The sequence below is a fragment of the Cetorhinus maximus genome, unplaced genomic scaffold (assembly GCF_964194155.1).
Source record: "Cetorhinus maximus unplaced genomic scaffold, sCetMax3.hap1.1 HAP1_SCAFFOLD_991, whole genome shotgun sequence".
Classification (NCBI taxonomy): Eukaryota; Metazoa; Chordata; class Chondrichthyes; order Lamniformes; family Cetorhinidae; genus Cetorhinus; species Cetorhinus maximus.
In genome coordinates this window covers 40,109-56,489 of record NW_027596933.1, presented here as the reverse complement: position 1 = coordinate 56,489, position 16,381 = coordinate 40,109, and the positions used below count along the sequence as shown (strand labels likewise).

Below are 16,381 nucleotides of genomic sequence, written 5' to 3'. Positions count from 1 at the left end.
TGCCCTCTTTTATGTCTCCCATGTGGGACCTTGTCAAAGGCTTTGCTGAAATCCATATAAACTGCATCAACTACACTACCCTCATCTACACACCTGGTCACCTCCTCAAAAAATTCAATCAAATTTGTTAGGCATGACCTCCCTCTGACAAAGCCATGCTGACTATCCCTGATCAAACCTTGCCTGTCCTCTCTCCTTCAGAACTTTCTCCAATAGTTTCCCTACCACTGATATGAGACTCACTGGCCTATAGTTCCCTGCCTTATCTCTACAACCCTTCTTAAATAGCAGAACTGCATTAGCTGTTCTCCAGTCCTCTGGCACCTCACCATGGCCAGAGAGGAATTAAAAATTTGGTTCAGAATCCCTGTGATCTCCTCCCTTGCTTCCCTCAGTAAGAGCAATTCACTTACTGCCACTCTCCTGCCTTTTCCCTGTAACCCTTTAAATTTTTCCTTTTCAGATAATGATCCAATTCCCTTTTGAATGCCTTAATTGACCCTGAATCCACCACATTCTCAGGCAATGCATTCCAGATCCTAACCCCACTCGCTGTGTAAATAAGTTTTTCCTCATGTTGCCATTCATTCTTTTGCCAATTACCCTTACATCTTTGCTCTCTAGTTCTCAATCCTTCCAACAGGCAATAATTTCTATGTACTCTGTCAGATCCCTCATGATTTTGAATATATCTTTCATTTTTTTCTCCCAACCTTTTCTTCTCCAAGGAAAACGGTCCCAGCTTCTCCAATCTCTAGATAACTGAAGTTCTTCCTCCCTGGAACCACTCTTGTGAATCTTTTCTGTCCTCTGTCTGGCATTAGACAATGTTGCTCAGAACTTGACGCAATGCTGCAGCTGAGGCTGACACAGCGTTTTATACAGATTCAACATAACGTCCTTGCTGTTATATTCTAAGCCCCTATTGATAAGTCCCAGGAGGATTTATTATGCTTTATTAACTACACTGTCAACTTGTCCTGTCACAATCAATCCCAGGTTCCTCTGCTCCAACCCCACCATTAGGATTACTCCATATTTTATCCTGTTGCTCTGAATTATTCGTCCCAAAATTAAACACTTTACACTTTTCTGCTTTAAACGGCATCTGCCACTTGTCTACCCATCCTCCCTGTCCTATTGAAGTTTAACACTATCCTCCTCACAGTTCAGAATACTTCAAAGTCCCTATGATGTTTGTAGAAGACAGTCGGGCCTCGTGGGTTTATCTTTAGTCACTGGAGGATTGGGAATTTATTCTTTTGGGATGTTATTGTCCCCTCACCTGCAGCCGGAAGCGGAACGTTATTGCGGGGACCAGGAAGCGGAACGTTACTGCGGGGACCAGGAGCGGCCGGAAGCGGAACGTTACTGCGGGGACCAGGAGCGGCCGGAAGCGGAACGTTACTGCGGGGACCAGGAGCGGCCGGAAGCGGAACGTTACTGCGGGGACCAGGAGCGGCCGGAAAGGATTGAAGATGCGCCGGAGACGCGGCGGTTGTGACGGTTGGAGTGCGCGCGCAGCCTGAGTCCCGGGCCGCCATGAGCGGGAAACCGCCCCCCCGAGACCGGGAGCCGCCGTCCCACGACCTGGGTCCTAACCGCCGCCGTAATGGTGTCTTCTCCTGGGTCCAGGACCGCTCGATGGGCCGCGGCCTCGGACCACTGGTTGATCCCGTGCGGGAGACCTACTGCATCATGACCAGCCTGTATGGCTCCATGAACCCCGCCGATTCGGTAACGCTCAGCACCCAGACCCATGGAGCCGCCTTCAACCTGGAGTACTCGCCCGATGGGTAAGGGAGTCACAGCGGGATCGACAGCGGGATCGACCGCGGGTCCTCCCCAACCCCGCTGCCATCAGCACACCTTTTCTTTTTCACCTTAATCTCTATCTCTTTTGTCATCCAGGGAACTCTGGATTTGTTTGCCCTACCATGCCCTTTGTGGGAATTTATATTAACATTGGTTAAGGAACAGAATGCAAAGAGTAGTGTTATGGTAGTCGTGTTATGGCACAGCAGATGGTAAATGCTGAGCTGCTCAAATCCCAGAGGGAAAGGTGAAACAACTGCCACAACTGTTTTGCAATTTGTATAAATTTTGAGATGCGTACCTTGAATTCAGTAGTAATAAGACCAAGTCTTATATGTTTCTTACAAAACCAAGTTGAACCTTTTTATTAATAGAAGAAATGATTTGAAGCACATACATAGATCCACAAATTACCACTATGATAACTTCTAATTCCCCTAGTTAATCTAACTGCTAGTTACGTTTTCATTAAGGCAACAGTAAGACACACAGATTTTAAAAGACCCAGGCAAAGAAACACCATAGCCTGAACAACCCAATTCAAAGTAAAAATAAAAATACCTGGAAAAACTCAGCAGGTCTGGCAGCATCTGCGGAGAGGAACACAATTAACATTTCGAGTCTGTATGACTCTTCAACAGAACAGTCATACGGACTCGAAGCGTTAACTGTGTTCCTCTCCGCAGTTGCTGCCAGACCTGCTGAGTTTTTCCAGGTATTTTTATTTTTGTTTTGGATTTCCAGCATCTGCAGTTTTTTGCTTTTATCCAATTCAAAGTGAGTTGGCTTAACTTATGTTCTTTATGGACAGTAGCTTGGGGCTTAGACGCTGGAGGCTTTTCATACTTGTTAGATCTTAGAACACCTGCCCTTACATGAAGCCTTCTCTCCTTTATACATATTTTCCCCTCTGAATGCAAACTCCCATTGTATCACTATGTCTTAGGACTTTATCTCTCTGCTAATAAAAATCTCTCAATACCGATTTTACCAGGACCAATTTTATCAGTAATCTTTGGGAAAAATAAACACACTGTTTCTTAACTTCTCCTGGCTAGGTGTAACATTTCACTCCCTCTTTTGAATTCAAACTAGTCTAGTTTATTTAAAAATGCAAACATTCCCTTTACATCTTACATCTTAAACTTTTCCCATGTTTACCTACTTAACACTTCAAACCTAGCTTATCTTCTGACACATCAAATCCTTCAGACCAGCTGCCTTTAATTCAATTAAGTCTCATACACATACACAGACATAGACACAGACCCCACTACTTTACAATAAATTCCAATAACATTATGAAAATTATTATATCTTCTTGACACACAGGGACAAATGGATAAGGTGGAAGATGGAGCACTGTGTGGGGAGAAGTGAGGTTATTCACTTGGGTAGTGAGAACAGAAAAGCACAATCATTTTTTAAAAGCATAAAATTTGTACTCAAGAAAGGAAAGAGACAGAAAGCAGGAAACTACAGGCCAGTTAGCTTAACATTTGTTAGAGGGAAATTGCTGGAATCTATTATTAAGGAGGCTATAGCGGGGTACTTTGAAAATCTCAAAGCAATCAGGCAGAGTCAGCATGGTTTTGTGGAAGGGAAATCATATTTGATTAATTTATTAGAGTTCTTTGAGGAAGTAACGAGCAAGGTGGATAAAGGGGAACCTGTAGATATGGTGTACTTGGATTTCCAGAAGGCATTTGATAAGGTGTCACATCAAAGGTTACTATGCAAAATAAGAGCACATGGTGTATGGGTAACTTATTAACATGGATGGAAGATTGGTTAGCTAACAGGAAACTGAGCAAAGGCATAAATGGGTAATTTTCAGGTTCGCGAGCTGTGACAAGTGAAGTGCCACAGGGGTCAGTGCTAGGGCCTCAACTATTTATAATCTATAACAATGACTTGGATAAAGGGAACTGAATGTATGGTTGCTAACTTTACTGATGACACAAAGAGAAATAGGAAAATAAGTTGTGAAGAGGACACAGATAAGTTGACTGGGCAAAAATTTGGCAGATGGAGTATAATGTTGGAAAATGTGAACTTGCCCACTTTGGCAGGAAGAATAGAAAAACAGCATAATATTTAAATGGAGAGAGATTACAGAACTCTGAGGTAGAGGGACCTGGATGTCCTGGTACATGAATCACAAAACGTTAGTGTGTAGGCATAGCAAGTGTTTAGGAAGGCAAATGGAATGTTGTTGTTTATTGCAAGAGGAATGGAATATAAAAGTAGGGATGTTTTGGTGGAGCTATACAGGGCATTGGTGAGACTGCATCTCGAATACTGTGTACAATTTTGGTCTCCTTATTTAAGAAAGTATATAAATGCATTCGAAGCAGTTCAGAGAAGGTTCACTTGACTGATACCTCGGATGGGGGTGTTATCTTATGAGGAAAGGTTGGACAGGCTGGGCCTGTATCCATTGGAGTTTAGAAGGTAGCAAGGTGATCTTATTGGAACATAAGATCTTGAGGGGACTTGACAGGATGGTTGCTGAAAAGAAGTTTCCCTTGTGGGAGAAACTAGATCCTTTGGAACTCTCTTCCCTGGAGAGCAGTGGAAGCAGGGCCTTTGAATAATTTTAAGGCAGAGTTAGATAGATCCTTGACTAACAAGGGAGTCAAAGGTTACCGGGGGTAGGTAGGCATGTGGAGCTGAGGACACATTCCGATCAGCCATGATGGCTTGACGGGCCGAATGGCCTACTCCTACTCGTGATTTGTATGTACCTATATTGTAAATGTTGATGACCAGAGGGAGCTGATTATACTTGTACAGGGAACACAAAGTTAGCATGCAGGTACAGGAAGCAATTAGAATGGCAAATGGCATATTCACTTTTCTTGCAAGGGGATTGGAGCACAAGAATAAGTACAGTTGTACAGGGCTTTGGTGGGAACACACGTGGAATACTATGCATAGGTTTAGTCTCCGTATTTAAGGAAGGATAGACTTGCTTTGGAGTAGTATGCCGATTATTCATTGGATTGGTTCCTGGGCGGAGAGGGTTATCCTGTGATGAGAAGCTGAGCAAATTGGGTTTATACTCTCTGGATTTTAGAAGAATGAGAGGCGATCTCATTGAAACATACAAGATTCTGAAGGGGCTGGGCAGGGTTGACACTGAAAGCATCTTTCCCCTGGCTGGGAAATCTAGAACACGAGGGCACAGTCTCAGGAGAAAGGGCAGATCATTTAGGGCTGATGAGGAATTTCATCTCTAAAAAGGTTATGAATCTTTGTAACCTGTACCCAGAGGGTTAGAATGATAATTTATGGCACAGGAAGAGGCCACTTGGCCCATCGTGTCTGCTGGCTGAAAAATGAGCCAACCAGTCCAATCCCACTTTGCAGCATTTGGTCCATAGCACTGCAGGTTTCTGCCTCTACTATTTCAGGCGGAGAGTTCCATTAGTGGGTCGTGGATGTGTCATCGTTGAATATATTTAAGGCTGAGATAGACTGGTTTTTGGTCACACGGAATTAAGAGATATGGAGAGCAGGTGGGAAAATCGAGTTGAGGCAGAAGATCAGCCACAGTTCTATTGAATGGCAGAGTAAGCTCAAGGGGCTGCGTGGTCTACTCCACTCCTCATATTTCCTATGTTCGTATGACATAATAAGATTCCAAGGGACCTTATGGAATAGGTAGCAAGAGGTACAGCTCACTCGCCAATTCTAGACCAGAAGAGCACAGAAGGCCATTCAGCCCATAGCTTTCTCACCTTAATGCCACTATCAGCACCTTTTTTAGCTTTTACCACTATCATTAACACTCCGTTTGTCCTTTGGTTCATGATATCTTTGTCAATCTCTCCTTTGCCCCCTCCTATCGCTGGCCTTCTATCCAGCTTCACCTGCTCCACCCCCCTTAAACAGTATAAATTTCATCACATTTCTACTTCTCTGTAGCTCTGCAGAAGAGTCATAGGGACTCAAAACGATAACTCTGTTTCTCTCTCCACAGATGCTGTCAGACCTGCTGAGATTTTCCAGCATTTTCTGTTCTTGTTCCTGGGTGTATACGTCCTGGGCTTTATTAATAAGGGCATAGAATATAAAAGCAAAGAAGTTATGTTAAACATGTAAAGAACACTGGTTCTGCCACAGCTGGAGTAGCGTGTCCAGTTCTTGAAGCCACACTTTAGGAAAGATGAGAAAGTATTAGAGAGTGCAGAAAAGATTCATGAAAATGGTCTTGGGGTGAGCAACTTCATTTACATAGATTGGAGAAGTTGGGTCTGTTTTCCTTGGAGAAGAGAAAGTTGAGAGGAGATTTAGAATCAGAGTTTTACAGCACGGAAAAAGGCCCTTCGGCCCATCATGTCTGCGCCAGTCATCAAGCCCCTATCTACTCTAATCCCATTTTCCAGCACTTGGCCCGTAGCCTTATATGCTTTGGCATTTCAAGTGTTCATCTAAATACATCTTAAATGTTGTGTGAGTTCCTGCCCCTACCATCCTTTCAGGCAGAGAGTTCCAGATAGCCCCCACCCTCTGAGTGAAAAAATTTTTCCTCAAATCCTCTCTAAGCCTCCAGCCCCTTACCTTAAATCTATGGCCCCCAGTTATTGACCCCTCCACTAAGGCGAAAACATCCTGGTGCAATCACATCCTTCCTATAGTGTGGCGACCAGAACTGCACACAGTACTCCAGATGTGGCCTAACTAACGCTTTATACAGCTCCATCATAACCTCCCTGCTCTTGTATTCAATGCCTTGAATAATAAAGGCAAGTATCCCATATGCCTTCTTAACCACCTTATGTACCTGTCCTGCTGCTTTCAAGGATTTATGGACATGCACATCAAGGTCCCTCTGATACTCTGAACTTCCTAGGGTCCTACTATTCATTGTGTACTCCCTTACCCTGTTAGTCCTCCCATAATGCATCACTTCACACTTTTCAGGATTAAATTCCATTTGCCACTGTCCTGCCTATCTGACCAGCCCGTCTACATCGTCCTGTAGTCCAAGTCCCCCTCTCTATTTACCACACCACCAATTTGCATGTCATCTGTGAACTTACTGATCATACCTCCTACATTCATGCCTAGATCATTAATGTACACTACAAATAGCAAGGGACCCAGCACCGAACCCTGCGCTATGCCACTGGACACAGGCTTCCAGTCACAAAAACAACCTTTGAATATCACCCTCTGCCTCCTGCCACTAAGCCAATTTTGGATCCAGTTTGCCAAATTGCCCTGGATCCCATGGGCTCTCACCACCTTGACCAGTCTCCCATGTGAGACCTTGTGAAGACTTACTGAAGTCCATGTGGACTACAACAACTGCACTACCCTTATCTACACACCTAGTCACCGCCTCAAAAAATTCAATCAAATTTGTTAGACATGATCTCCCCCTGACAATGCCATGCTGACTGTCCTTGATTAATCTTTGCCTCTCCAAGTGGGGATTAATTCTGTCCCTCAGAATTTTTTCCAAAAGTTTCCCTACCACTGATGTTAAACTCACTGGCCAATAGTTCCCTGATTTATCCCTACCACTTCTTGATAGAGGTATTTAAAATCATAAAAAACAAAACAAAAACAGAATAACCTGGAAAAACTCAGCAGGTCAGCCAGCATCGGCGGAGAAGAAAAGAGTTGATGTTTCGAGTCCTCACGACCCTTCAACAGAACTGAGTAATATTACTCAGTTCTGTTGAAGGGTCGTGAGGACTCGAAACGTCAACTCTTTTCTTCTCCGTCGATGCTGCCAGACCTGCTGGGTTTTTCCAGCTAATTCTGTTTTTGTTTTGTTTTGGATTTCCAGCATCCGCAGTAGTTTTTTGTTTGTATTTAAAATCATGATGGGTCTGGACAGAATAGATAGATAAAAACTGTTGGTAGAAGGATAGGGAACATGAGGGCACAGATTTAAGGTAATTGACATAGGAAGCAAAGGCGACATGAGGAAAAACTTTTCACACAGCGTGTGGTTAGGATTGGAATGCACTGCTTGAGACTGTGATGGAGGCAGGCTCATTTGAGAAATTCAGCAGGGGATTGGATTGTTATCTGAAAAGGAAGAATGTGCAGGCCTACGGGGTGAAGGTGGAGGAATGGCTCTAGATCAGTTACTCCTACAGAGAGCTGTGGGCTGCATAGCCTCCTGTGCTGTAACAATTCTGTGATACACCAGCCATTCACGATGATGATGATCCTTAACACTACCATACAAGTTGCAATATTCATACTGTAATACCGCTGAATAGGACAGATGAAGAACAGCAAATAGAGAAACAGTAGTTTAAGTTTTTTTTAAAATTGTCATTTATGTGTAAATATAAATTTGACACAAGGGGAATATGAAAACACTACATATATAGTGCACAAATTCTGATATAATTTGCCAGTAGTGAAAATATAGAAACTAGGAGCAGGAGTAGGCCATTCGACCCTTTGAGCCTGCTCCGCCATTCATTATGATCATGGCTGATCATCCAACTCAATAGCCTGCTCCCGCTTTCTCCCCATACCCTTTGATCCGTTTTGACCCAAGAGCTATATCTAACTCCTTCTTGAAAATATACAATGTTTTGGACTCAACTACTTTCTGTGGTAATGAATTCCACAGGCTCAGCACTCTCTGGGTGAAGAAATTTCTCCTCATCTCAGTTCTACATGGTCTACCCCATATCCTCAGACTGTGACCCCTGGTTCTGGACTCCCCCAACATCGGGAACATCTTTCCTGCATCTACCCTGTCTAGTCCTGTTAGAATTTTATAGGTTTGTATGAGACCCCCCCCTCATTCTTCTGAACTCCAGCTAATGTAATCCTAATCGATTCAATCTCTCCTCATATGTCAGTCCCACCATCCCAGGAATCAATTGGGTAAACCTTCGCTGCACTCCCTCTATAGCAAGTACATCCTTCCTCAGATAAGGAGACCAAAACTGCACACAAAATTCCAGGTGTGGTCTCACCAAGGCCCTGTACAATTGCAGCAAGACATCCCTGTTCCTGTACTCGAATCCTCTGGCTATGAAGGCCAACATATCATTTGCCTTCTTTACCGCCTGCTGCACCTGCATGCTTACCTTCAGCGACTGGTGTACAAGGACACCCAGGTCTCGTTGCACATTCACCTCTCTCAATTTATAGCCATTCAGATAATAATCTGCCTTCCTGTTTTTGCTACCAAAATGGATAACCTCACATTTATCCACATTATTCTGCATCTTCCATGCATTTGCCCACTCACTCAGCTTGTCCAAATCACACTGAAGCATCTCTGCATCCTCCTCACAGCTCATCCCCCCCCACCCAGCTTTGTGTCATCTGCAAATCTGGAGATATTACATTTAATTCCCTCATCTAAATCATTAATATATATTGTGAATAACTGGGGTCCCAGCACTGATCCCCGCAGTACCCCACTAGTCACTGCCTGCCATTCGAAAAAAGACCCGTTTATTCCTACTCTTTGTTTCCTGTCTGCCAACCAGTTTTCTGTCCATCTCAATACACTACCCCCAATCCCATTCGCTTTAATTTTACACGCCAATCTCTTATGTGGGACTTTGTCGAAAGCCTTCTAAAAGTCCAAATAAACTACATCCACTGGCTCCCCCTCATCAACTCTACTAGTTACATCCTCGAAAAATTCCAGTAGATTTGTCAAGCATGATTTCCCTTTCATAAATCCATGCTAACTCTGTCCGATTCTGCCACCGTTTTCCACGTGCTCAGCTATTAAATCTTTTATAATGGACTCTAGAATTTTCCCCACTACTGACGTCAGGCTGACTGGTCTAGATTCATATATAAAATGTTTTGGGCTTAATTTTGAAATGACTTTAAAAAAACAAATACTAGAGTAATTTACCATTTACAGTCTGAATAGAAAATCTTATTTGGTTTGCTGCTAAGTCTTTGTTTTATTCCCTATGTAGATCTGTGTTGACGGTGGCATGTGAACAGACTGAAGTTCTCTTGTTTGACCCAGTATCTTCAAAACACATCAAAACTCTGTCTGAAGCACATGAAGATTGTGTCAATAACATCAGGTCAGTTATGCAGCAACCTTGCAGTGATCGATGTTTTGAATTTGCTGGGCCCTATATGTTGTTTGTTTTAAGCTATTCCATTTCCTCTTAACATTTGGGATTAGATTCCTTGTTGGCTATTGATTTTTAAGTTTAATCATCCCACAGAATAATTATATTTCAGAAATCTAGAGGCTATGCTGGACATATATTGCAAATTGTTTTATTCAAACAGCTGCACAAAGTTTTCAAATACTGTTTATAATTGTGCATAGTTTAAATCAAGGTAAGCAGTTCAACCATTCAGGACTGAAGAAGTCTCTCAAGCATATACTACAACAACTTTTAATTTTTATAGCACCTTTAATGCAGTACAGCATTCCAAAATGTTTCACAGACATGTAAGCAAAAAAATTTGACACCAGCTCACAAGTAATTATTAGGGGGACAGGTGGACCAAAAGCTTAGCCAAAGAGGTAGGTTTTGAGCAGCGCATTAAAGGAGGAGCGGGAGGCAGAGAAATGGATATGTTTAAGGAGGGAACTCCAGAGCTAAAAGCCTAGGCAGTTGAAGCCACAGCCGCCAGTAATAGAGCAAAGGAAATTGGGTTCCACAAGTGGCCATAATTAGAAATGTGTAGAGGTCTCGCAGGGTTGTGAGACTTTACGTGGTCATAGAGTAGTGAAGGGCAAGGATGTGGAGGGATACAATGCAGATATGTTTGTACTTTCCCCCCCAATTTTTATGCAATAAAATCATGCAATTTTCATGAAATCCTTTACTTCCTATTCTCTGACACTAGCATTACCCTAGGAAAGGACAAAATACTGCAGATACCTGACATCAGAAACAAAGGAATCAAAGTGCTGGAAGCACTGAGCAGGTCTGTTAGCATCTGTGGTGAAAATTGAAAAAGTAATTTTTTGGGTGTAGAATCCTTTTCAAAACATTTCAAAAACGTTTTTGAAAAAGAGTTTGCATCCAAAACATTAACTTGTCTTTTCTCTCAGATGCAGGCTGACGTGTTGAGTATTCCTAAAATTTTCTATTTGTTTCTTACTATAAACGTGTAGAATCATGCTACAAAACACTTTTCTTTTACCCATGTAGTGAACCAATGTTATTCGAAGTATTTAATTGTTGTGTGAAGTGCTTTGAGACATTTCTTTGCTAAATCTTGCTAAGATTTCTGCCAAAAAAAGGTTTCTCTTTCTCTATAAATGGTGTTAATTCCTAATGCCTTGTGAACCAACGATATGATTTGACTGCATTAAGGCTGTCGGAACATGAACGCTTCACTGGTAGCAAAATTAGTTTGCCCTTAGAATATAGTGTCAAAGATAACATGCTGTGAACATCAAGTCCTTTTGTGTTCAAAGCCTCAAGAGATGAAAAAGCAGTCTTTTTGCTGAAAACTAAAAGATCAGGTAACCATTTTCTTGAAATGAGTTCCATTTCCCAATCATCGTGGGAACCATAAAATAGAGAAAATAAAGCATTTAAACTATAAGAAGTGTGAAATTGAAATAAATTATGGTAAATTAACAAATTACTCTTGGCATTTGACTCGTTTTATCATTAATATTATAGTCTGCTGGAAACAGTCCCAGGGTTAACTTCTTTGATTTGTTGTGCAGCCTTTAATGCTTCTAGCCATTTAAATCATCTATAATTCAGCAATAAATTTATAGGATCCAATCTAATTAATTATAATGCTGGAATAAAAATCAGTTTGTCACTGAGTGGACTAGGATAATATGTAGTGTGTTGTGCACACAATTAGTTATACGAATTAGGAGCAGGAGTAGGCAATTCAGCCCCTTGTGCCTGCTCTGCCATTTGATAAGACCATGTCTTACCTGATTGTGGCTTCTGCTTTCCTGTCTACCCCTTATACCCTTTTACTGCTTTGTTGGCTAAGAATCTATCTAACTCAGCCTTAAGAATATTCAATCACACTGCCTCCAGTGCTCGCTGGGGAAGAGAATCCCAAAGACTTACAACCCTCTGAGAGCGAGAATTTCTCCTCATCTCCATGTTAAACGGGTGATCCCTTATTTTTAATCTGTGTCCCCTAGTTCTAGTCTCTCCCACAAGGGGAAACACCCTTTCAGCATCCACCCTGTCAAGTCCCCTCAGGATCTTGTGTTTCAATAAGATCACCCCTCATTCTTCTAAACTCCAATGGAAACAGGATTCTACTCCCCTTGCAATAAACAGCAAAATTCCATTTTGCCGTCCTAATCGCTTGCTGTAGCTTTTACTGAATCATGGACTAGGACAACCAAATTCTTCTGTACCGTAGAGCCCTGCAATCTCTCTCCGTATAAATAATAATCTGCTTTTCTGTACTTCCTGCAAAGTGGACAAGTTCTCACATTCCCACATTATGCTTTATCTGCCAAATTTTTGCCGACTCCCTAACCTTTCTGTATGCCTTTGCAAACTCCTCCTGTCCTCTTCACACCTTACTTTCCTACTTATATTTTTATCATCAACAAATTTAGCAAACATACATTCAGTCCCTTCCTTCAAATCAAGGTGGAATATAATGTGGAAAATTGAAAGGTTATCCACTTTGGTAGGAGGAACAGATGTGCAGAGTATTTCTTAAATGGTAAGAGATTAGAAAGTGTAGATGTACAAAGGGACCTAAGTGTCCTTGTCAATAAGTCACTGCAGGCTAACATGTAGGTGCAGCAAGCAATTAGAAAGGCTCATGGTATGTTAGCCTTTATCACAAGAAGATTTGAGTACAGGTGTAGTGAAGTCTTGCTTCAGTCAATAGAACCTTGGTTAGACCACACCTGGAGTACGGTGTGCAGCTTTGGTTCCCTTAGGAAGGACATTATTGCCATAGAGGGAGTGCAACAAAGGTTCATTTGACTTATTCCTGGGATGGAGGGACTGCCCTATGAAGAGAGATTGGGGAAACTGGGCCTGTATTCTCTTGTGTTTCGAAGAATGAGAGGTGATCTCGTTGAAACCTACAAAATACTTAAAGGGATAGGGTAGATGCAGGTAAGATGTTTCCCCTGGTTGGGGAGTCTAGGACCAGGGGACACAATTTCAAAATAAGGGCAAAGCCACTTAGGACCGAGATAAGGAGAATTTTTTTTACTCAGAGGGTTGTGAACCTTTGGAGTTTTCTACTCCAGAGGGCTGTGGAAGCTCAGTCATTGAGTATGTTTAAAGCAGAGATTGACAGATTCCTAAATACCAATGACCACCCCCACCCAAGTAGGGTCACGAGATGAAATTTTAGCGACATAAGCCCTGAGGCAGCAATGGCTGCTGTGGAGCTTGACTCATTTCTGACAACTGTGAAGCCCCTTTAAATGCCTGTGTTTTTAGTTGTTGATGGGTGTGGCCTAATGGACTGTACTTTGTGACTTGGTTGCTGCTGCAAAAAAACCCGTGAATAAGTAGGTGTTTTTATTTTTTTTGGAAAAACCTTGCCTTTTCATCAACTCCCTGCCCAACTCCTGTTTTCGACTGCCCCCCCACCCCACCCCCGTCAAGAGCAAAAGCTTCTCCCTCATCCCCAAAAAAACAACTCTCATCCTCCAGATTTCCACTCTGGGGGCCACATAAAGTCTGAGGCATTAATGTGAGGTCACAGTGGGGAAAAAGGTTTGGGAAGCATGGCTAGTGTATTTCTTTCTCACTGGAATGTATCTTTGTGTTATGAAATATCTCTAATCACCTATCCCTTAACCTAATTTGCCAGTTTACTTTAGCCAGCTATGTCTTCATACCCTTATAATTGCCTTTCTTTAAGTTTAAAACACTAGTCTTAGACCCACTCTTTTCTCTCCCCCAAACTGAATGTGAAATTCAATCGTTATACCTTGACATCCAGAGAACTGAATACAAATTGCAATTGTGAAGGAAACATGCATACTAAACATACAGCCAAAGCTATTTTTCTTTGATCCATTGCATATTACAGGTAATCAGTTAATTAAACCAAAGCCATTGTACCCAGCAGGAAGGCTTTAAGGTGCTTTTTTATTGTTTGATCTTCAATTTTCCCATGTCTTGTAAAGCATGTCTATACTGTCCCATTGTTTCCCCTTCTCTCATTGATGTCCATCATATTTGTGCTGCTCCCAAGCCCTGACTTTAAAGTTTTTTAAAAATTGCAAGAATTTTGTTGCCACTATCTGGCTGTCCTGCAACTTCACAGCTTTTTGCATTGATTTATGAAGAGATTCTAAGAAAGGTTCAATACACTAGAAAGATATTGTTCCCAAGGCACATTCTAGTGAATTTGTATTAATCATCAAGTTAAATAGGAGGTTCCCAAAGGAGCACATTGATCCTTTTTGAGTTCTGCTATGCAAATCTTGGTTAACTATAAGCAGACATAATGCCTGGGGGACTTTGTTTTAATATATTCTTCTTCTTCCCCTCTTTAGGTTCCCCCATGCCATGCACCATTCACCGTTTGGGAGGGCATGCAGGTGACCTGCTCCTAGGCCTCTGCTGATGTTTCTCTGTAAGTGGCTGCTGGAAGGTGCATGAGATTGGTTGTAATTTATTATTATTATTGCTTTCCCTTTGGGAAAGCCTCCACACAACTTTTCTCCTTGATGGCACAACCAAGATCAGGAACTCAGATGTGCAGTACAGCAGTTGTGAGCCCATGCCATGATCTTCTGTGGCACAGCCCATTGTTACATTTGCAGATCTTGTTCAAGCCAGCTGGATCTGTACCTATGCTGGTAACTTTAGATTTTGGTGAATCAGGGTCTTGTCCAGAATGTCCCTGTATTCATTGGCCCATACAATAATCATTAATTATGATAATTAGTATTATTAAGTGCTAGATCACTGATGTATGTTTTGCCAACACCCAGAGAGTTAGCAATGGCCACATTGGATTGACAAACAATGATGCTCAGTAATTAATAGTGCTGCACAGATCCGCTCAGATTGGAGTTGCACAACAACTTATATTTAAATTGTGCCTTTAATGCAATGAAACGTCCCAAGGCACATCACAGGAGCGTTATAAAACAAAAGGCTGGGTGATTCACCTCCAAAATACTCTTATGCACCTCCCAGTGGCTGGTTGTAAAGTGGCATTGGTGGAGGCCTGAGAAAGAGCTTTTGCCCCTCCTTTGGGAAGGAGAAAATGAAAGTGAAAAATAACCAAATAAAATTTAAATATAAATGGATTTTCTCTTGTTGTAGTACTGCAGAACCTTAGTTTAGCTTTCAGATGTGTCTCTTACATCTGTGCTGCTAAATGCTTTAAAGAGTGTTCAAATATGCGATCAGCTAGAAGAACATAAGGGCAATGTACATTTAGGTGAAAGAATTAAATCAGCTTCGGTTGAGCACAAGGATGGACTTGAGCAGCAGTGACATAAACCCATGCCTCCTTGTTTCAAATATTTATCCACTTCCCTTAAAAGATGCAATATTCTAGACTTCAACTACACCCAGTGGCAAAGCATTCCATGCTCCAACAAACCTCTGTAATTAAATTACTCCTAACCTTTCTCCTCACACTTCAATGAGAATTTTAAATTGCTGACCCTCATCACTAACTCCCCAATTGGATGAAAGTCTTTCCCTAATCATCCCATCAATTTCCTTCTTAAATTTTAAAGACTATATTAAAAAACACCTTTGCATGTTAACTAATTAACTTTCAGAAATCTAGGAGGTGTATACCTGTAATGATTCACTCTGTAACTAAATCTATGCCAAGTAAAGATTGGCTCTGGTTTTTTCCTTTGCTGACTGGCTATCAGGATTATAATAATTCCTCCCAGGTTCCCTAAGGCAAGCAAACTCCAGAAGCCATGGCTACCCACAATACAGCACTAGGCATCTAACTCCCATCTTCCCACTTCCAATATGCACCACTGTCCTTGGGGACATTAGAAATGGTGTTTTCTAATTCTTCCATTGGATCAGTCCCAAAGGCCTTAGACATCCTATCTTTTACTGTCCCTCTTAGCTTTCAATAAACTTGTCTGCCAAATAACATCTCTATGGACTGGAAATGTTTAAATCTTGTTTACATTTGTAGCCTACTGAGTAGCTCACATATTTGGCACTCTCTGCATGAAAAAGTTAATGTATTCATCTTTTTTGTCTAAGCGTCGATCTGTGTATCATTGTCCTAGAATTTGTGTTAGAAAATGCAATCTCAAAAATGTGCATGGAAATATCACAATGTGAAGTGTAATAATTTAGGATGACTTGTGAATATATATCTTCTCCTGGAACTGTTTCAGATATTGTTTCAATGTTCTGTGGCTGAGAAATTTTATCGTTCCATTATTCTCAATATCAGCATATTGTACGTTTCATTTTTAGGTTTCTTGATAACAGGCTTTTTGCAACCTGCTCTGATGATACTACAGTAGCACTGTGGGATTTGCGTAACCTCAACTCAAAGGTCTGCACCTTGCATGGCCATACCAGTTGGGTAAAGAACATTGAATATGATACCAATACAAGACTGCTGGTAACATCAGGATTTGATGGGAATGTAATCACTTGGGACACAAATAGGTTGGTGTTAT

The 16,381-nt window shown here is 41.7% G+C and overlaps 1 protein-coding gene across 1 annotated transcript in view; it reads left to right on the top strand.

The window, feature by feature from the left end:
• The first annotated feature begins 1,427 nt into the window (after positions 1–1,427).
• wdr32 (WD repeat domain 32) overlaps positions 1,428–16,381 on the top strand; it is a 51,760-nt gene continuing 36,806 nt past the window's right edge. The window contains exons 1-3 of the mRNA XM_078536204.1: positions 1,428–1,796; positions 9,744–9,857; positions 16,173–16,370. Coding sequence (XP_078392330.1) covers positions 1,543–1,796; positions 9,744–9,857; positions 16,173–16,370 — 566 coding nt within the window. The 5' untranslated portion in view covers positions 1,428–1,542. The remainder of the gene's footprint in view (positions 1,797–9,743; positions 9,858–16,172; positions 16,371–16,381) is intronic.